The sequence below is a fragment of the Mercenaria mercenaria genome, chromosome 1 (assembly GCF_021730395.1).
Source record: "Mercenaria mercenaria strain notata chromosome 1, MADL_Memer_1, whole genome shotgun sequence".
Lineage (NCBI taxonomy): Eukaryota > Metazoa > Mollusca > Bivalvia > Venerida > Veneridae > Mercenaria > Mercenaria mercenaria.
Genome location: NC_069361.1, coordinates 46378781 through 46401821, shown reverse-complemented (window position 1 = coordinate 46401821; position 23041 = coordinate 46378781). Strand labels below are relative to the sequence as shown.

Sequence of the window (23041 nt, the reverse complement as noted above, 5' to 3'; positions counted from 1 at the left end):
CCCTTAGAGTTATTGCCCTTGATTTAATGAAAAATGTCCGTCCGCAGCTATTTCTCTAACTATCAGGTAGAATTTCATAAAACTTGAAATAAACATGCACCAACATACTTCGATGATGCCCGTCAAGTTTTTTTTTTTTTTGGATTAGTCAATTTCCCTTAGAGTTATTGCCCTTGATTTAATGAAAAATCCACGTCTGTAGCCATTCCTCAGTAATAAGCTGGTAGAATTTCTTGAAACTTGAAATAAATATGAACCAACATACTTCGATGATGCCTGTCATTTTTTTCTTCAATTGGTCAATTTTCCTTAGAGTTATTGCCCTTTAATTGTTTAAAAATCTACAAATTCGTACATAACAAACCAACCAATTGGTAGAATTTCATTAAACTTCTTTCATTCTTTTCCATGAACATTTATTATAAACATGTGAAGTTTTGTACCCACACTTGGTCACCACCTTGCCTTGGTCACACCCCCTCCCCCTCTCCAACCCCACCCCCCCAAAAAAAAAAAATCCTTTTTATTAGCTCACCTGTCACAAAGTGACAAGGTAAGCTTTTGCGATCACGCAGCGTCCGTCGTCCATCCATCCGTGCGTGCGTGCGTACACTTTTGCTTGTGACCACTCTAGAGGTCACATTTTTCATGGATCTTCATGAATATTGGTCAGAATGTTCATCTTGATGATATCTAGGTCAAGTTCGAAACTGGGTCATGTGCGATCCAAAACTAGGTCAGTAGGTCTAAAAATAGAAAATCCTTGTGACCTCCCTAGAGGCCATATTTTTCAATGGATCTTCATAAAAATTGGTCAGAATGTTCATCTTGATGATATCTAGGTCAAGTTCGAAACTGGGTCATGTGCAGTCCAAAACTAGGTCAGTAGGTCTAAAAATAGAAAAACTTTGTGACCTCTCTAGAAGCCATATATTTCATAAGATCTTCATGAAAATTGGTCAGAACGTTCACCTTGATGATATCTAGGTCAGGTTCGAAACTGGGTCACGTGCTCTCAAAAACTAGGTCAGTAGGTCAAATAATAGAAAAACCTTGTGACCTCTCTAGAGGCCATATTTTTCATGGGATCTGTATGAAAGTTGGTCTGAATGTTCATCTTGATGATATCTAGGTCAAGTTCGAAACAGGGTCATGTGCGGTCAAAAACTAGGTCAGTAGGTCTAAAAATAGAAAAACCTTGTGACCTCTCTAGAGGCCATACTTGTGAATGGATCTCCATAAAAATTGGTCAGAATGTTCATCTTGATGATATCTAGGTCAAGTTCAAAAGTGGGTCACGTGCCTTCAAAAAGGAGGTCAGTAGGTCAAATAATGAAAAAATGTGACCTCTCTAGAGGCCATATTTTTCATGGGATCTGTATAAAAGTTGGTCTGAATGTTTATCTTGATGATATATAGGTCAAGTTTGAAACTGGGTCAACTACGGTCAAAAGCTAGGTCAGTAGGTCTTAAAATAGAAAAACCTTGTGACCTCTCTAGAGGCCATACACTTGAATAGATCTTCATGAAAATTGGTCAGAATGTTCACCTTGATGATATCTAGGTCAGGTTTGAAACTGGGTCACGTGCTATAAAAACTAGGTCAGTAGGTCAAATAATAAAAAAACCTTGTGACCTCTCTAGAGGCCATACTTTTCATGGGATCTGTATGAAAGTTGGTCTAAAAGTTCATCTTGATGATATCTATGTCAAGTTTGAAACTGGGTCAACTGCGGTCAAAAACTAGGTCAGTAGGTCTAAAATTACAAAAATCTTTTGACCTCTCTAGAGGCCATATTTTTCAATGTATCTGCATGAAAATTGATTTGAATGTTCACCTTGATGATATCTAAATCAGTTTCGAAACTGGGTCACGTGCGGTCAAAAACTAGGCCAGCAGGTATAAAAATAGAAAAACCTTGTGACCTCTCTAGAGGCCATATTTTTCATGAGATCTTCATGAAAATTGGTGAGAATGTTCACCTTGATGACATCTAGGTAAAGTTCAAAACAGGGTCATGTACCTTCGAAAACTAGGTCAATAGGTCAAATAATAGAAAAACCTTGTGACCTCTCTAGAGACCATATTTTTCAATGGATCTTCATGAAAATTGGTCAGAATTTTTATCTTGATAATATCTAGGTCAAGTTCAAAACTGGGTCACATGAGCTGAAAAACTAGGTCACTATTTCAAATAATAGAAAAAACGACGTCATACTCAAAACTTGGTCATGTGGGAACAGGTGAGCGATTCAGGACCATCATGGTCCTCTTGTTATTATTTCTTTTCAAACCTTCCATGAATATTTATCAGCATGCAAAGTTGTACCTTCCCCCACCTCACTCTCCACTCAGTCTTGCCCACCACCCGATCATGCATCCCCATCCACCACCCATTTTTTTTTTCATCATTTTTAATTTTCCATCAATATTTATAATCAACATGTGAAATTCTGTACCCTCACCTTGTTCACCTTGATGATATCTAAATCAGTTTCGAAACTGGGTCACGTGCGGTCAAAAACTAGGCCAGCAGGTATAAAAATAGAAAAACCTTGTGACCTCTCTAGAGGCCATATTTTTCATGAGATCTTCATGAAAATGGTTGAGAATGTTCACCTTGATGATATCTAGGTAAAATTCAAAACAGGGTCACGTACCTTCGAAAACTAGGTCAATAGGTCAAATAATAGAAAAACCTTGTGACCTCTCTAGAGACCATATTTTTCAATGGATCTTCATGAAAATTGGTCAGAATTTTTATCTTGATAATATCTAGGTCAAGTTCAAAACTGGGTCACATGAGCTCAAAAACTAGGTCACTATTTCAAATAATAGAAAAAACGACGTCATACTCAAAACTGGGTCATGTGGGAAGAGGTGAGCGATTCAGGACCGTCATGGTCCTCTTGTTATTATTTCTTTTCAAACCTTCCATGAATATTTATCAGCATGCAAAGTTGTACCTTCCCCCACCTCACTCTCCACTCAGTCTTGCCCACCACCCGATCATGCATCCCCATCCACCACCCATTTTTTTTTCATTATCTTTAATTTTCCATCAATATTTATTATCAACATGTGAAATTTTGTACCCTCACCTTGTCACCCCCCCCGCCCCCCCCCCCCCCCCCCACACCCCACAAAAAACCATTCATTTTCTGTTAAAATTATTTTTACTAATGAAATTATTTGCTTCTTAGTAACATCCTTAACTTTTTGCCGGATATATTTTTTTGCCATTCCTCACCACAAGCCCTTTCGGCGGGGGATACCAATTCATCGAATTTGCTTGTTTAACCTCTCAGACAGTGCGACATGTATTATTGTGTAAATCACTGAAAAGTTGTTAAGGTTGAATTATCTTTGAATCACTTGCCCTTAACCTCTGTTGGTTCGAGCCCAGCTTAGGCCGTTATGAGAAGTCATCCAGCTAGCTTGTTGAAGTTCGGTGGCTGTACTTGAAATAATGTTTGGAGTGGCACAAGAGGTCTCCAGCTATCATTAAAGCTGGAAAGCCACCATATGACCTAAATTGTGTTGGTGTGACAACAAAATTAAGATAAGTATCCATACGCTCAGTGCAGTAAAAGTAACTTACTCCAGCTCATAGACATTTACAGTATTACTGTTCTCATGAGTTACAGCTAGTTTGTTCTGGCGAGGATCAAAGCAGACTGATAATGGTTTCTGTTCTGTTTTGAATACGGCTAACTTTGTTTTTGAATCCTCATTTATCTCGACAATGTTTGATGATCCATACCCACAGACCAGTATGTTTCCTCTCTTATCTGTACATACTCCCTGAGCATTATGTAAATCACAATCAGTAAATGTTGATAGATAATTTCCCTGTATGTCTAAAGTTATCACACCTTCATCTGCATCAGCCACATACACACATTCTCTGTTTGTACTCACACTAATATGTCTGATGCCACAGAAAATTGGATTGCCTGATTGGTCTTTTGTAATTTCATGTAACATGGTGCCACTTACATCATGAATATAAACTGTTTTGTTTTCGTCAGATATGAAAAATTTCCCATCATTGAAGGCCAAACCTTCACAGCGATGATCAATCTTCAGCTTCCTTGTTGTTGCCATCTTGTCTCCTAGTGATACAAACTGTATGGTTTTGTTCCAGAGACTTACCGCAGCTTCTTGTTTACTGGTTAGACATACAGCCAAAGGTCCGTCCTCCAGATCTAGATGATCTGTGATTGTATCTGAAGACACATCCAGATGTTTTATCTTTCTATTATCAATATCAGCAAGAAGCAAGGAACCATCCTCAGTAAAACAGGATCCAAGTATTCTACATGTATATCCGTCTTCTTTAAGTTTAATATTAATATTCCTTTTTTGTTTCATTTTGTATGCTGTGCTTCTTGGCTTGTAAGTTGCTTCTGCTGTAATCACCTGTCCTAATGCCTTTAATTGTTTCAGGTGGTTTTTGATTTTCATGTCAGCAGAAAAACTTATTTTCACATCTGTTTGTTTTTGTATGGAGCTTGTGGAACTTCTAGTTTTATTGATATTTTTCTTGAGCAGTTTTGACACATACAAATTCTTGGGCTTTATTTCCATTGGACTTTTGCAGCTTGGCAGCAGATTGTTCCAGGTCATCAATATCTTTCTCTGCTTTTTTGATCTCACCCAGTAGATCGCTTTCCGTACTATTATACTGTACATCAACTTCTTTGACTGATTCAGTTTCAAGTCTCTTGAGCTCAGCCTCTAGTTCTTTTCTGTAGTTTATAATAGAATCAGTTGCTCTCTGCTTTTGTTTCTTCAGCTCACTGAGGAGTTGTTGTTTGGCTTTCTTTATATCCTCTGCAGCCTTCTTTGCTGCAAGGAGTTGTTTCTTGGTTTGATCAGAAGCTGATTGTTTATATAGATTGTCAACTTCATCCGGAATGGAGTGTATATTCTGACATGTTCTGAAAAGAAAAAAAAGATTGTATTATGATCATATGTACAGTCTGTCAGTCAATTTCTTTATTTTATATGATAGATGTTTCTTAGGATGTTCTATATTTGCCTATATTGGTTTTGCCTTTGCCGTCCGTCAGTCCGTCCGTCCGCATTAAGCTTGTCCGGCTTTCACAGGTCAAACTGCTGGCCAGATTTCGACGAAACTTCTCAGGAGTGATCAGTACCAACCTTAGTTATGCATGTTGCCGGCACGTTCCAATTCGCTGCACAAAATGGCCGCCAGAGCTAAAAATAGAAAAATCTTGTCCGGCTTTCACAGGTCAAACTGCTGGCTGGATTTCAACGAAACTTCACAGGACAAGAGTGATCAGTACCAAGCCTAGTTGTGCATATAGCCGACACGTTCTGCTTCACAGCACAAAATGGCCACTAGATCTAAAAATAGAAAAATCTTGTCCGGCTTTCACAGGTCAAACTGCTAGCTGCATTTCGATGAAACTTCACAAGAGTGATCGAACCAAGCTTAGTTGTGCATATCGCTGGCACATTCTGCTTCACTGCACAAAATGGCCACCAGAGCTAAAAAAAATAGAAAAATCTTGTCCAGCTTCCACAGGTAAAACTGCTGGACAGATTTCGACAAAACTTCATAGGAGTGATCAGTACCAAGCCTAGTTGTGCATATCGCCGACACGTTCCGCTTCGCTGCACAAAGTGGCCGCCAGAGCTAAATGTATATATAGGGGGGAGACATATGTTTTTGTGACAAAAACACCTTCTAGTTTATATTTCAATTCATTGACTAGAAAATATTTACACATGACCAAGGCTAAAAAACATTAAGAAGGAAAATTATCGTCATGTTTAGCAAGGTTATATGTTCTCTAGTTCCTGCTTTCACTTTTGATCTAAAATTGACAGAATATGAGAATCACATGTAAGTTAATTACGACTTGTAGCTCATCATTACAATCATTATACCTAACAGTTTAACTGTTTAAATGGTATTCTATCATCTGCTGACTTATGCTTAACCAGTATATTTCAATTTAAGTTCTCCTTAGTGATAAAATATTGTATTTTGTTGATCTGCATAAAGTTTAATTTTATCTTTCATTTCAGATTTATAATTGAACTTTCCTCAACAATTTCTGACTACATAGTTTGCAACCTTTAAAGTAGCCCAAATTTTAATGGTTTAACCTGTTATTTTATGGTCTTCAAAGAAAGGTAAATCTGAAAATATGTACCTGAGATTTATAGCTAAATCTAACAGTATCATCATCATCATCTTCAGTGATCGCCTCACTCTGTGTAGAGTATACTCGCGATTTATTAATCTGTGATTTATAGCTTAATTTAAAAATAGTATCTTTGACTTGTAGCTAAATCTGAAAGTATTTATATGTGCTTTGTAACTAAATCTAAAAGTATTTACCTGTGATTTATAGCTACACAAGTGGCGCAGACAACCTCATCATGGTTCTTACAGAACATATCCAAAAGTTTCGCTTTATGAATCGAGCATCTCTCTATTGGGAAACATGGTAACGATGACTGCAAACCATGTGTACTGAAATCAGCTTTATCCAGCAATTTGTGTCCTCTCATTAATGGAAAAGCTTTGTGCATGTCTGTACATGGTATACAGTAATAGTCCTTACATTCAACACAATATTTTTCAGCTTCACGCGTGATATTTTTCCCAGCACACACACAACATTTGATGTCAATAATTTCATCTGATGCATTGTCACCACCCTTAGCAGCCATTTTATCCAGTTATCAATTTTACTTCCTTTTCAGACAAGATTTAAGATTCATATCTACTTGAATTTAGCTCAAGCATTGCAATACACACTTTCCTAATATTAATTTAACTTCCTTTTCTATGAAAAGAGTTTTTATATTTTGCATTCAATTTGTATTTAGGAAAATCAGTAATGCCGAGAGTAATGGTCTTTACAGGTATATCACTAAAAACTTCTGTGGATATCTTTGGCAGGTTTAAATTTTATAACCATGTCCCATATAACATTCATATAAATCTAGATTGGTATAATTCAACGTCAGTTAGTGAGGCGTGACTTATCCGCTATCCTTGGTGTTTACCGCTGTTTTGTTATGAGCTAAAAGTGCAGACACGCCTCGATGCATGAAGTTGATCTATATCAGTGACTGGTGTGTTTACATAATTTCAAAAACTTTATAACAGCACTTGATATTAAATATTGAAAATGATAAAAAAGAAATTTGTAATATGTGTATGATACAAAATCCTAGTACAGCTGAATTCCTTATATATGTATTTTATATCAAATGTCAGTAGCATGACAAATTCTTTTGAGTGTTTTCTAGATATTGTATTGCCATGGGTAAAAAGAGTGTTATAATTGTAGATATAATGTCTCTGAAGTGCAAAAAATAACTTCAAATTTTCCTTCTATAGTAAATGCTGTTGAAAGAAGGATGCCTTTTCTAAATCAATATCAGTCTGGAGGCACACATCTTTAAAAGGGTTTTATTATTAACATGAGGTCATTTGATGGAGGAAATATTAATACAACAGTTGGATAGAATGGTTTGAAGTTTTTCCTTGTGTGGATCAATATTATATATACATGAAGCAGGTACCACCTCCTGTCCCATTTAATGGTTTTGAATAAATTGTCTTTCATAGGCATAGGATCACTTGTAGGGGGTAATTATATGCTTTGTCCCTTATATGTTTATTTTCAAGGAATAAGCAGTAAATTAGGTAAAGAGCATACAGATAATAATCATATTCTTGATAAAATAGTATATTGAAATACAAATGGAGAAGGAGAGAATGTTTTTCTTTTGGTGTCCAATAATTTCCAGTAAGAATGTGGATAGCTAACCCGAATACACACATAGACAGACAGGCAGGCAGGTAGACATGCACGCATGTACACACGCACGCACACACGCACACACACACACACTTGATAGATGTCATTTTTCAACATTATTTATTTAGATTATTCCAGTTGTCACTATTGACCCACCTTTTCAGCGTTAGGTTTTTCCTGGATTTCTCCTTAAATATAAGACAATACCATTCATATTTTACATAATTTGAAGAACTCTGATGGTGGTAGTAAGAACTTTTAATTTTCAATTCACGAAAATAAAACCAAAATTTACACACACAAAAACCTGGTACAGATTTTGTAGATCTGACAGTATTGTAATATTCCTGGGTTCTGTACAACACGCCATGTACCCGGATAATCTTAACTCTGTTCAGCGACCCTAACTTAGTGCCAACATGGCGGATATAAAGCCGATACAACTTTGTTTTCTGTGTAATTACGATGTATAAAGGAATGTTTCTGTTGTTATATCTATCTCCATTGATCAAGTGTATATTTATTTCAAAATGCATCATGTTAAATATATCAACCCTTGTGTTTTCAGGTGGAAAAACGACGAACAAGGCAACTTTTTCAATGAAAACTTTTACAAAAAATCTTTAAAAATACTTCTATGCTTTTGATGTCCCGAGTATTTTGTTGTTTGAAAGCAAAGATATACTGCTTTATAGGCCCGTTTACACTATGTTGTTAACCCACTACATGTTGACACAATACATGTTCAAATGTACTGACAGTGAGAAAAGGGATAAAAACCTAACTTTGAGTTGATAAAAACCGAACTCAGTTTACGTGAGGAATGGATAAAAACCTAACTTACACGAAATTGCGTGACGGATAAACACCTGACTGACTAGTATTCTGTAGAAATGAATGAGTTGACATGTACATGGTGTGATTATTGTAAACATTACTTTATAAGCGGTATTATCCGTTCACAAGTGAAAAATGTAAGGATAAAAATCTTCATTAATTAATTTGTCATTAATTTTACAAGATATTATATGTATGCCCACTACAGTCAAATATTTTTTTTCATAATTTTAATATTATGCAAATAGCAATGTCTGGAAAAATCTGGATAAACCCTCAAAAATAACTCAGTATAAAAGTCAAAATTATTATATTTATATAAGAAATTATTTAATACCACCGATGTTCGAAGTTCTGTAGTCCCCAACCCTCTCTTCCTCCCTGTCTGTCTCTCCCCCCCCACCTCTCTCTCTCTCTTTCTCACACACACACACACACACACACACACTGTTTCAGAAGAATTGTATTTGTTTCAAATCTTGTATATCGTATAGTGTAAGAGCTTTTTATAGAGGTGCTAATGGAATATTTTTGAAATTGTTTAAATGGGATTAGATTTATGATTAATTATTAAATATGATATTTTTCAGACGGTAAATAGGGAAGAAAAGTGTGTGTGTGGTGTGGTGTGGTGGGGTGGGGAAGTAATGCATGGACTGACGGGACAGGGGTGTGGGTATCCTTACATTTTTCACTTCCACGGAACTTAAAAATCCACTTGTCCATAGTCAAATTTCACTTGCTCTGATTTGTAATATCAAACCTTCATGAAAGCGCAAATAGACTGTAGATCGAGTTCTTTATTTAGGACAATGAAAAGAAAAGCACATCACAGTAACTGTGGTAAAAAATAAGCTGTTGAAATATTTGCCTTTAAATGTTTATAAAAGTCTGAAATCGCGTAAGTAGTGTTCGGGATCTTTTGAGGTCATGCCCGAAACACTGCCCACGCAATGGTGCAAAGCCAGATGAATTCAAAGAAAGACTCTTAAAACGTTCCGACTTGTTTTAGTCATACTTGCGATCTCTTTGTGCTTTTGATTTTGGAATTCTACTTACAAACTTTTCATAATACTTTTTTAAGTTGTTTACGTTTCTGATGTCTTTAAATGTCCTTTTAGTTCTCTGTGTGTAACCCTTGTTTTCCTTTTTTAGTTTTAGTTACAGAATGCTATATGCTGATGATGCAAATATTTTTCTTCAGCTACTTTAAGTAGTTCTTATGTTCCCTTTAGCATGTATATGATTTCTTCTTTTATGTTTTTTTTCAAATGCATGTTGTAAAATGTGACTCTTCTTATTTTTGTGTAGTGTCAGCTAATCTTTTTTTTATGTTGCTTTAAATGTGCTAAATCTGTATGCGGTAAATTACTTTTTCCTTTTATTTGCTAGTACCTCTGTGCTATTTTGTTTTAATGCGCTGTAACATGTATATGATAATTTGTGATTTGTTTCATCTACTTACAGTCAGATACTTTATTTGCTTTAATGTGCTTTAACATATTTGCATTTTATTACAGCTGATTTACTTATGTCGAGCTTATTTACATGTGTTTGCCGGAAAATAGTTTTAAGCTAGTGGTATATGTTTATACTTATCCGACGTTAAATAAATCTTCTTGTATCTAAATCTTCTCTGATATTTTATCATAGTCACCGAGTTACAGTGTGCGCGAGACATAGTCAAAGAACCCATTATCTTTATCACCTCCTTACACTTAAAGCAACACACAATCTAAATGATATTTTATGTTTTCTCATTTTATACCTGAAAAAAGTATGCTTGTCCGCGGACACACAGAATGAAAAATGCACTTGTCCGCCGGCAAAAACAATCACGAGTCGGATAAGTTGGACATAGGAATCCCACATCCCGTCAGGGGTGGGTAGATTAAAGAACTTCGAGCATCAACAGTCCATAAAAAAGCACAGACGAACGGCCGTTTTCGTTTGGTTAGGTGTTTATCCATTCTAAGTTCGTATTTATCCAGCACTGTTTCCTTTACCAGTTAGGAATTATCCGCAAATTTAAACCCACCTCATAATCAATATAATTTTTAAGCTATAAAAATAAATTTCAAACTTTGATACTGTTAAACATTGTCAACGAGATATTTATGGAACTAATACATTTAATAAGTAAGGTCTTACTGCAATTTCTGGTACTTTAAAACAGTTAGAAACATAAAACATGTTCATTTTGAAGACTTTTTTGAGTACATTTAATGAATTCCAACCACATAATGTGACATTTCGATTGAAATATTTAGTACACAAAACATGTTATCAATACAGGATATTATGACTATCAAAAGTTTTAAGCTAACATTGCATACTCACATAAAACATGAAAAAAGACAAGGAAATTAACTACATACATCGTCTTTCTGTCAGCCATGTTGGCACTGAGTTAGGGTCGCTGAACAGAGTTAGGATTATCCGGGTACATGGCGTGTACAAGTACTGACATGATTATTTAGCAACATGGACTCTGGTATTATTGCAGATGATGAAACAAAGTACTGCATTTGAAATGCAGAAATAAAAGTGTTTACACTAATATTGACATACAATGTACTAAGTTTTCAAAGACCAGCGACAATCAACTACAAGTTCTGAGGCTATGTCATAAAACATGGGGTTAGCAAGATGTTATGTCCAATATCATTTATCGTGTGAAGCTTCCTATGAAAGTATACTTTGTTTAAACCTCTTTGAAAGGTTTTACTAGAGTTACATAAGAGTTTCATAAAAGGGTTGCATTTGAATTCTGTGAAAAATTTTTGTATGTTAATGTCTGAGGCACTTTTTGAAAGAAATTATGTAATATTCTTTATGTACTCCTATGGTACAAGGGGCCTCCGTGGCCGAGTGGTTAGTGTCGTTGACTTCAAACCATTTGCCCCTCATCGATGTGGGTTCGAAACCTCATTTGGGGCGTAGAATTCTTCACGTGAGGAAGCCATCCAGCTGGCTTACGGAAGGTCGGTGGTTCTACCCAGGTGCCCGCTCGTGATGAAATATGCACGGAGGGGCACCTGGGGTCTTCCTCCACCATTAAAGCTGGAAAGTCGCCATATGACCTAAAATTGTGTCGGTGCGACAATAAACCCAACAAAATAAATAAATCCTATGGTACAAGTCTAAAGTCTCAACCAATTTACACTGTCAAGTCCAAATAATATTCAGAATCAATCTATCCTTCTGTCTCACTGTCAGCTGATCAACTTTGTCATCTACAGATAGCTTGGCATAAATGTTCACAACAACATGAGTACTTGCTACATATCATGCACAACACCAAGGTCAATAGCTCCAAGGTCAGTGTCACCCTTCAAAGTGTTACAGTTATTTTGTATCAGGTTTTTATACGACCGAAGGGACGTATTATGTTATGGTCCCGGTGTCCGTCTATCCGTCCGTCCGTCCGTTAGCAATTTCGTGTCCGCTCTGTAACTCTTGAACCCCTTGAAGGATTTCAAAGACACTTGACACAAGCGTTCACCACACCGAGACGACATGCAGAGCGCATGTTCTGGATGTCTCATTTTAAGGTCAAGGTCACACTTAGGGGTCAAAGGTCATATGAGTGTGTTTTGTGTCCACTCTGTAACTCTTGAACTGCTTGAAGGATTTCATAGAAACTTGGCACAAATGTTCACCACACTGAGATGACATGCAGAGCGCTTGTTTCGGATGACTAGCTTCAAGGTCAAGGTCACACTTAGGAGTGAAAGGTCATATATGACTTTGCTGTGTCCACACTGTAGCTCTTGAACTGCTTGAAGGATTTCAAAGAAACTTGGCACAAATGTTCACCACACTGAGGCGACATGCAGAGCGCATGTTTTGGGAGACTCACTTCAAGGTCAAGGTCACACTTAGGTGTCAAAGGTCATATGTGACTTTGCTTTGTGTATATTGCTATGCATTGCAGTGCTTTTGTTTTTATTTGGCAGATCCCCTTTTGTTCTCTTACAATAAATTTTTTTTTGAATTATGTCCCTTTTTTGTTACTATACATAGCTTATTTTGAAACTTTATTATTGGCAGTAGGGAAAAACCGAGACCACTTTTCTATGGTGCAACATGGATGGTACATCCAATTTTTAGATCTATTTTGACATAACTTTACCTGGTAAGAATTCTTTTGTGGCCTTAAAAATTTTTTTTTTTTGGAATTTCTTCTTTTTGTTGTTCCTGTCCTTTGGGCTTCAACAGTCAAGTTCTTTAAATTTTGCTCCCATCCTCTGATGTAACCCTTCGGGCGTATATTGCCCCACTTAGCGGCGCTCTTATTAACTCTGTCACAATTATGTCCAGGGCTTTTAAAATTACTTTCCATATATTTTCACCATAACATGACAATATTTCACACACAAAAAAACAAACAGGTATCCAGTTCTCAAAGTCAGTGTCACACTTATGTGCCCAGTGGTATTTATCAGTCTATTCCCTGTCTGGTCCTAATTTCTTGACATCCACCAATGAATTTTAAAGTGGTTTTAATTTTTGAGGTACATTTATAAAAAATATTTTTACCAAAATGTTAAACAGGTCAAAACTGTTACAAAACACTAAATATACTGTATGATACTTAATTGCCCAGTGGTATTTATCAGTCTATTCTCTGTCTTGTCCTAATTTCTTGACATCCACCAATGAATTTTAAAGTAGTTTTAATTTTTGAGGTACATTTATAAAAAATATTTTTTACCAAAATGTTAAACAGGTCAAAACTGTTACAAAACACTAAATATACTGTATGATACTTAATTGTACAACCTAATTCTATTTTAGGGACATACATGTTTGTTAAAAATATTTCTTGTTGTTTTCATTCTGCTACTTTTATCTCTTTTACAGGCAAAACCAAGTGATGTAGAAGTGATACTTGACCCCGATATTTACCACAGTGAACATGGCATAGTGTCCATAGGGAGTAGCCATCTTGATTCAGATATTTCTTTCCCCATTAAATATTCAGCTGAGCTTTGGCCTGCATTGAAATCTGCACTTAAGTTTCCTAATACAGAGCTTCAAACAGGACACCATGTAGGTGATATAGATATTGGTAAGTATATCTTTTTGTGCTCAGGTGAGCTTTTGTTACCCGGTCATTGTCGGGCATCGTGCGAGGTCTGTCAGCATTTGTCTTGTGAATACTCTAGAGCCACAGTTGTGACCCAGTGTTTATGGAACTTGGTCAGAATGATTATTTTGATGACCTAGGTCAAATTGGAATCTGGGTCATATGGGGTCAAAAACTAGGTTACACGGTCAAATCAAAGGGAAAGCTTGTTAACACACTAGAGGCCACATTTATGACCCTATCTTTATAAAGCTTGGTCAGAATGCTTACCTTGATGTCCAGTACAAGTTGAAATCTTGATTATGTGGGGTCAAAAATTAAGTCGCTAGGCAAGATCAAAGGAAAGTCTTATGAACACCAGAGTCCACAGTTTGTTTGAAACTCGAGAATTGGTCAGAATGATTGTCCTGATGACTTATAGGTGAAGTTCAAATCTGGGTCATGTGGGATCAGAAACAAGGTCACACAGTCAAATCAAAAGAAAAGCCTGTTAACACTCTAGAAGCCACATTTATGACCATATCTTCATGAAACTTAGTATGTTTCTCTTGATGATTCCTAGGCTAAGTTCAGATCTAGGTCATATGGAGTCAAAATCAAGGTCAGTAGGCCTGATCATAGGAAAACCACATGTTAATTTGTGGGGTCATAAACTAAGTCACACTATCAAATAAAAAAAAAAAACCTGTGTTTGTGCAATAGGGGCTGCATTTTTGACTGGATATTTGTGAAATTTAATTAGAATGACTTTCTAGATGAAATCTAGTGGCTCAAGTTCTAATCTGGATCATCCGGGATAAAAATAAGGTCACCTGGTCAAATCGAATAAAAACCTTGTCTATACAATTAAAGGGGCTGCATTTTTATGTGATGTGCATGAGTCTTGGTTAGAATGTATCTCTTCATGAAGTCTCGTATGGGTTTTTATCTCGGTCATGTGAGATAAAAAAACTAGGTCACCATGTCAAATCAAAGAAAAAGCTTGTTTACACTCTAGCAGACACATGGTCGATTCTATCTTCATAATACTTGGTCAGAATGTTTGTTATGAAGGCTTAGAATATTTCGAATCTGAGCCACATTGGGTCAGAAACTAGGTTGCTAGGTCAAATCAAAGGAAAAGCTTGTTTATAATCTTAGAGGCCATTTTTTTGCTCCAATCTTCCGGACAATTTGTCAAAATGTTTGTTTTTATGAAATCTTGTAAGAGTTTTAATCTGGGTCTTGTGTGGTCAAAAACTAGGCCAATCAAATAAAATACTTGTTTATTCTCAAGAGGCCACATTTTTGTTCCTATCTTAATGAAAATTGGTCAGAATGTATGTAATCACATGGTCAAATATCGATATGTTTACAGTTATGGTGTGTTACTTATGTGAGCGACATAGGGCCATATTGTCACTCTTGTTATGTCTCCCCCAGGAGACATATTGTTTTTGCCCTGTCCGTCCGTCCGTCTTTCCGTCCGTCCGTCCGTCCGTACGTCACACTTCATTTCCGAGTAATAACTGGAGAACCATTTGACCTAGAACCTTCAAACTTTATAGGGTTGTAGGGCTGCTGGAGTAGACGACCCGTATTGTTTTTGGGGTCACTCAGTCAAAGGTCAAGGTCACAGGGGCCTGAACATTGAAAACCATTTCCGATCAATAACTAGAGAACCACTTGACCCAGAATGTTGAAACTTCATAGGATGATTGGTCATGAGGAGTAGATGACCCCTATTGATTTTGGGGTCACTCCGTCAAAGGTCAAGGTCACAGGGGCCTGAACATTGAAAACCATTTCCGATCAATAACTAGAGAACCACTTGACCCAGAATGTTGAAACTTCATAGGATGATTGGTCATGAAGAGTAAATGACCCCTATTGATTTTGGGGTCACTCCGTCAAAGGTCAAGGTCACAGGGGCCTGAACATTGAAAACCATTTCCGATCAATAACTAGAGAACCACTTGACCCAGAATGTTGAAACTTCATAGGATGATTGATCATAAAGAGTAGATGACCCCTATTGATTTTGGAGTCACTCCATCAAAGGTCAAGGTCACAGGGGCCTGAACATGGAAAACCATTTCTGATCAATAACTTTAGAACCACTTCACCCAGAATGTTGAAACTTCATAGGATGATTGTACATGCAAAGTAGATGACCCCTATCGATTTTGGGGTCACTCCGTTAAAGGTCAAGGCCACAGGGGCCTGAACATTGAAAACCATTTCCGGTCAGTAACTTGAGAACCACTTGACCCAGAATGATGAAACTTCATAGGATGATTGGTCATGCAGAGTAGATGACCCCTAACGATTTTGGGGTCACTCTGTTAAAGGTCAAGGCCACAGGGGCCTGAAAATTGAAAACCATTTCCGGTCAGTAACTTGAGAACCACTTGACCCAGAATGATGAAACTTCATAGGATGATTGGTCATGCAGAGTAGATGACCCCTAACGATTTTGGGGTCACTCTGTTAAAGGTCAAGGCCACAGGGGCCTGAACATGGAAAACCATTTCCAATCAATAACTTGAGAACCTCTCGACCCAGAATGTTGAAACTTCATAGGATGATTGTTCATACAGAGTTAATGACCCCTATTGTTTTTGGGGTCACTCCGTTAAAGGTCAAGGTCACAGGGGCCTGAACATTGATAACCAGTTCCGATCAATAACTTGAGAACCACTTGACCCAGAATGTTGAAACTTCATAGGATGATTGAACATGCAGAGTAGATGACCCCTATTGATTTTGGAGTCAGTCAATTAAAGGTCAAGGTCACAGTGGCCTGTTCATGTAAAATCATTTTTTGGAAATAACTTGAGAACCACTTGACCTACAATGTTGAAACTTAATAGGATGATTGGACATGCAGAGTAGATGACCCCTATTTATTTTGAGGTCACTTGATCAAAGGTCAAGGTCACAGGAGCCTGAACAGTGACTTGAGAACCACTAGGCCAAGAGTGTTGAAATTTAGCGGGATGACTGGACATGCCAAGTAGATGATCCCTATTGCAGCCAACCATCAGTGTCTCTTTGACTTTCGCTCCTGACCCCTATTGACTTCTTGCCTATAGGACTTTGCATTTGGGGAGACATGCGCTTTTTTACAAAAGCATTTTCTAGTTTCCATTTATTGATCATCAGTGTCAGTGGTAACACTTAAGAAACTGCTGAGTTAACTGAATTAATGTAATTAAGTTGTCTTCATTCCTGGATATATGAAAATCAATTCAGATGTTTTTACACTGTCTACACTGATGTAATTTAAAGGGAATTCCTATAGTTTTTTATGCGTATCTTTCTGCACAGCCGACACTGTCTAAGGAAAATTGAAGTGAAGTCAACATTTGACATAAAGTCTTAAATATAAGGAATCATGAATAAAATAACATTTTTCAACAAGTTTTATAAGTAATCAAATGTTGATACTGGTTTATGTTGTATTAAGATGTACATGTATCATGCCTGACATGTATCAATGAACTTGCCATTTGTGGCTGTGTTTTGACAGCGCATTTTTGTACAAAGACAGTATTATTCATATAATGTTAGACAATTAACTTTGTACTGGTAAGACAAATATCTCCTTTCAGGTCATTAAGTATTCAGATATAGAAAGGATTAAGATTTTTAAAAACATTTTACCTCACCTGTCGCGAAGTGACAAGGTGAGCTATTGTGACCGCTTGATGTCAATCGTCCGTCGTGCGTCGTCCGTCAACGATTTGTAAAAAAATCTTCTTCTTGAAAACCACTGGGCAGAATTACACCAAACTTCACAGGAATGATCCTTGGGTGGCCCCCTTTTAAAATTGTTCAAAGAATTGAATTCCATGCAGAACTCTGGTTGCCATGGCAACCGAAAGGAAAAACTTTAAAAATCTTCTTCTCAAAAACCAGAAGCCCTAGCGCTTAGATATTTGGTGTGAAGCATTGCCTAGTGGACCTCTACCAAATTTGTTCAAATCATGACCCTGGAGTTAAAATTGACCCCGCCCCAGGGGTCACTTGATTTTACATAAGAAAATCTTAAAAAATCTTCTTCTGAAAAACCGGAAGCCCAAGCGCTTAGATATTTGACATGTAGCATTGCCTAGTGGACCTCTACTAAAATTGAACAAATCGTGACCCCGAGGTCAAAATTGACCCCGCCCCAGAGGTCACTTGATTTTACATAGAAAAATCTTCAAAATAATTCTAAAAATAAACCAGAAGGCCTAGAGCTTAGATATTTCACATGTAGCATTGCCTGGTGGACCTCTACAAAATTTATTCAAATCATGTCCCCCGGGGTCAAAATTGACCCTGCCCCAGGGGTCACTTGATTTTACATAGGAAAATATTAAAAAATCTTCTTCTCAAAAACCAGAGGCCGTAGAGCTTAGATATTTGACATGTAGCATTGCCTAGTGGACCTCTACTAAAGTTGTTCAAATCATGACCCGGGGGTCAAAATTGACCCCCGCCCTAGGGGTCACTTGATTTTTAATAGGAAAGTCTTCAAAAAAATTCTAAAAATAAACCAAAAGGCCTAGAGCTTAGATATTTCACATGTAGCATTGCCTAGTAGACCTCTACAACATTGTTCAAATCATGACCCTGGGTCAAATTGACCCCGCCCCAGGGGTCACTTGATTTTACATAGGAAAATCTTCAAAAATTTTCTAAAAATAAACCTGAAGCCTAGAGCTTAGATATTTCACTTGTAGCATTGCCTAGTGGACCTCTACAAAATTTGTTCAAATCATGTCCCTCGGGGTTAAAATTGACCCCGCCCCAGGGGGTCACTTGATTTTACATTGGAAAATCTTTAAAAAAAACACTAAAAATAAACCAGAAGGCCTAGATCTTAGATATTTGACATGTAGCATTACCTAGTAGACTTCTACATAATTTATTCAAATTATGACCCCCGGGGTCAAATTGACCCCGCCCCATGGGGTTACTTGACTGTACAAAGAAAAATCTTCAGCATTTTCTAAAAATAAACCAGAAGAGCTTAGATATTTGACATGTAACATTGCCTAGTGTACCTCTACAAAAAATTTTCAAATCTTGACCCACCCAGGACCAAATTGACCCAGCCCCAGGGGTTACTTTATTTTATGTTACTATAAATAGCTTATTTAGTAACTTCGTTATTATTGGCCGTAGGAAAAACCGAGACCACTTTTCTGTGGTACAACATGGATGGTACCTCCAATTTTTAGGTGTATTTTGACATATCTGTACCTTTAAGAAAATTTCAACTATATTTACTCATGATTCTTTTGATTGATCTTGATTACGATTTTTTGACCTTCTTGTCCTGAAGTGCTATGATAACAGGTGAGCGATATAGGGCCATTATGGCCCTCTTGTTTTAACTTCTAGCAGATACATGTATAATAAATTTGGTCAGGTTCACGCCATTTTTCGTCCAAACAGGTGTTGTATTCAAGTGGTCTAAATATAAAATATAGCCTGGTAACCCATACTTTTTTGGCCATTTTTATGTTCAAAATACAATTATCTTTACACAAAGAAAACAGGAAAAATATCTATGAAACAGTTTTTTCAAAATTTGAAAAAATATTCTTTACAATGAGTATTTTTCATTGAAAAAAGTTCACAAAAGTGAATATGAAACAAGATTTTTTTTCATTTGTACCCGTTATTGTAATGACATAGGATACAAATATTACTATGATATGAAATAAGTATAATAATATGATAAATTCTATAAAAAGAATAAACCTTATTGAGCTGTCTTGATGCATATTTTGGTTGGTATTTATAAAAAGGCAGAGAATTATGAAAATGTAGAAACAATCGCTAACAATTTTAACAACAGTGGGTGTGTTCGAAACAGTTTTTCACAAAAACAAGCCTGGTGACCTGTTGTTTTTATTTGTTTATTGTTTTCAGCACAAATTTTCCTATCATATATTGACCCATTGTTTTTATTTGTTTATTGTTTTCAGCACAAATTTCCTATCATATATGTGAATTTGAAAAAAATCTATGAAAGGAAAAAAACTATAGGAATTCTCTTTAAGTGAAGATTCACAGTAAAAGTTAATATTGGTGTCAGCCAAAGTAAGATCTGTAGTACATACTATTATAGCACAAAAGTTCCTTGTTAAGTTTTGAATATGGGAAAGTAGATCCTGGCATCAAAGGTTGTACATGTTGTCATTATATGTATCTCTGTCCATAAAATTGCTAAACATCCTTGTGAAATCCAGTTAAAAAAACTCTGATTTAAGTTAGAAAACAACACTTGTTTGAAAAAACTTTGAGTATTTTACTTTGTTGAATTTATTGTTACTTTAACAGATTACTTTTAATTCATTTCGAATATGTTTTCAGTTAAGCAGCTGTTTTGTATGACTGCTTGCAGTCTTTTAATGACTTCATGAGTTTTAAAATGATGGTAAGTTGTGATGTTTTCTGGATTTTTTAAGATTAGAATGAGCCAAATTAGTGATCCAAAAATTAAAGATTTATAATATAACTATTGGTGTATTTACAGGTCAACAAAGTATGATGATACCATATTTCACAATAATCTGGGCAGGTCTCAACAGCAGGGTACTCTTGTGCTCTCACCTGCCATTCGGACATGTTCTGAAAGACAACTCCTCCATGTTAAATATACTGACTGGTACCGCACTTTCAGATACTTTGTCGGAACCAGGGAACCAGTATGGAGATTTACAACAAGTGATATCAACTGCAAAAGTCTGTGTAGATAAACGATTCCTGGTCGTGTTAGACTGTTACCAAGGTGATACAGAAAATACTGAAATCATGGTGAATAGGGCTGTTCCAACTGGTTCCTGAAAACAGAAAATAATGTCGTAAGGATTCACTAAGGAATTTCCAATGAAATGCATCTCTAAAATCGTAACTCAGTGTTATAAAACTGAACTTAGAGACTAGTCGCAAAAATTTTATATGTACAGAGTAATAATTATTGCAATTTCATGATCATGCATGCTCGGAAAAAACTTAGATAAGTCTGTTTTGAAACTATTCAAGGAATGTGTCATTGTCACTAGTGATATTCAAGAGTGCACACACAAACAGTCAGTGAGATGCTTGAGGTTGGTCTTTAGCATGTGTTCTAAGTGTAAGCTGCAGTATTTAAAAGCTGTGTTCAAGGGTTCAATTTTTATGTGTGAATGTTATTTTAGCACACATTTTTGTGTATTTTGAAATTTGTTCGAAACAGAAAAACAACGTTAGATTTAGCCATAAGTTCACATGTCTTTATTTGCATACAATGAACTGTGTTTACAGTATATAATAAAAGAAGAAATGGAACAGGAAATGGAACAGGTATTTCTTAAGTGTTCCTGATTTGATGAAGCAGTACAAATTATAAAAGATTTAAGTTGATAAAGCATTACACAATAGATTTCTGAACTCGGACTTGCCCTGTTAATTTTTTATGCCCTCGGCATCTACTGATGCGGGAGGCATATAGTGATTGTCCTGTCCGTTCGTTTGTCCATTTGTCCATCCGTCCATACGAGGTTAACCACAGTTGTTGTCTAGCGTCAATACCCCTTACTAGAATGACTTGATACTAATGCAGATGTAACCTGTGACCATTCCTCATCTTCAGACATCACCTTACCTCAGTTTGACCTTGACTTTGACCTCATTTTGGACTTAGGTTGCTTTATATGGGCCATCTCCTGGTTAACCAAATGGGACTGTTTTATCTAGCATCAATACCCCTTACAAGAATGAATTGATACTAATACAGATGTAAACTGTGACCATTCCTCATCTTCAAACATCACCTGACCTCAGTTTGACCTTGACCTTGACCTCGTTTTGAACTTAGGTGCAAAATCTATCGACAAGGATGCCACCGGGGGCATCAAGCGTTTATTGATTGCAGCACCTTGTTTTTAGCTCAACTGTCACAAAGTGACAAGGTGAGCTTTTGTGATGGCGTCCGTCCGTCCGTCCGTAAACTTTTGCTTGTGACCACTCTAGAGGTCACATTTTTCATGGGATCTTTATGAAAGTTGGTCTGAATGTTCATCTTGATGATATCTAGGTCAAGTTCGAAACTGGATCACGTGCGGTTGAAAACTAGGTCAGTAGGGCTAAAAATAGAAAAACCTTGTGACCTCTCTAGAGGCCATACTTTTCAATGGATCTTCATGAAAATTGGTCAGACTGTTTACCTTGATGATATCTAGGAAAAATTTGAAACTGGGTCACGTGCCGCCAAAAACTAGGTCAGTAGGTCAAATAATAGAAAAACATTGTGACCTCTCTAGAGGCCATATTTTTCATGGGATCTGTATGAAAGTTAATCAGAATGTTCATCTTTATGATATCTAGATTAAGTTTGAAACTGGATCAACTGCAGTCAAAAACTAGGTCAGGAGATCTAAAAATAGAAAAACCTTGTGACCTCTCTAGAGGCCGAACTTTTCAAAGGATCTTCATGAAAATTGATCAGAGTGTTCATCTTGATGATATCTAGGTCATGTTTGAAACTGGGTCACGTGCCCTCAAAAACTAGGTCAATAGGTCAAATAATAGAAAAACTTTGTGACCTCTCTAGAGGCCATATTTTTCATGGGATCTGTATGAAAGTTGGTCTGAACGTTCATCTTGATGATATCTAGATCAAGTTCGAAACTGGGTCAACTGTGGTCAAAAACTAGGTCAGTAGGTCTAAAAATAAAAAAAACCTTATGACCTCTCTAGAGGCCATACTTTTCAACGGATCTTCATGAAAATTGGTCAGAATGTACTCCTTGATGATATCTAGGTCAAGTTTGAAACTGGGTCATGTGCCCTCAAAAACTAGGTCAGTAGGTCAAATAATAAAAAAACCTTGTGACCTGTCTAGAGGCCATATTTTTCATGGGATCTGTATGAAAGTTGGTCATGGGATCTGTATGAAAGTTGGTTCATCTTGATGATATCTAGGTCAAGTTCGAAAATGGGTCAACTGTGGTCAAAAATTAGGTCAGTAGGTCTAAAAATAGAAAAACTTTTTGACCACTCTAGAGGCCATATTTTTAATTGGATCTTCATGAAAATTTTTCTGATTGTTCACCTTGATGATATCTAGACAAAGTTTGAAACTGGGTCACGTGTGGTCAAAACTAGGTATCAAAATAGAAAAACCTTGTGACCTCTCTAGAGGCCATACTCTTCATGAGATCTTCATGAAAATTGGTGAGAATGTTCAACTTGATAATATCTAGGTCAAGTTCAGAACTGGATCATGTGCCTTCAAAAAGTAGGTCATTAGGTCAAATAATAGAAAAACCTTGTGACCTC

The 23041-nt window shown here is 36.6% G+C and overlaps 2 protein-coding genes across 2 annotated transcripts in view; one reads left to right on the top strand and one right to left on the bottom strand.

Moving 5' to 3' along the window:
• LOC128557901 (uncharacterized) overlaps positions 1 to 21049 on the top strand; it is a 72961-nt gene extending 51912 nt beyond the window's left edge. The window contains exons 3-4 of the mRNA XM_053546533.1: positions 13516 to 13723; positions 20256 to 21049. Of these exons, the coding sequence (XP_053402508.1) occupies positions 13516 to 13723; positions 20256 to 20566 (519 nt within the window). The 3' untranslated portion in view covers positions 20567 to 21049. The remainder of the gene's footprint in view (positions 1 to 13515; positions 13724 to 20255) is intronic.
• Positions 3152 to 6929, bottom strand: LOC128557900 (E3 ubiquitin-protein ligase TRIM33-like). Its single transcript, XM_053546528.1, has 2 exons — positions 6378 to 6929; positions 3152 to 4944 (listed from the first exon to the last, which is right to left on the bottom strand). Exons 1-2 carry the CDS (start codon positions 6710 to 6712, stop codon positions 4533 to 4535), a joined length of 747 nt encoding a protein of 248 aa, XP_053402503.1. The 5' UTR covers positions 6713 to 6929; the 3' UTR covers positions 3152 to 4532.
• Positions 21050 to 23041: the final 1992 nt, after the last annotated feature.

Coding starts and splice junctions, on each gene's coding strand:
- LOC128557900 (XM_053546528.1), bottom strand. CDS start 6,712: ATGGCTGCTAAGGGTGGTGACAATGCATCAGATGAAATTATTGACATC. Junction 4,945..6,377: donor TGTGTAGCTATAAATCACAG/GTAAATACTTTT, acceptor TTTTCTTTTCAG/AACATGTCAGAATATACACT.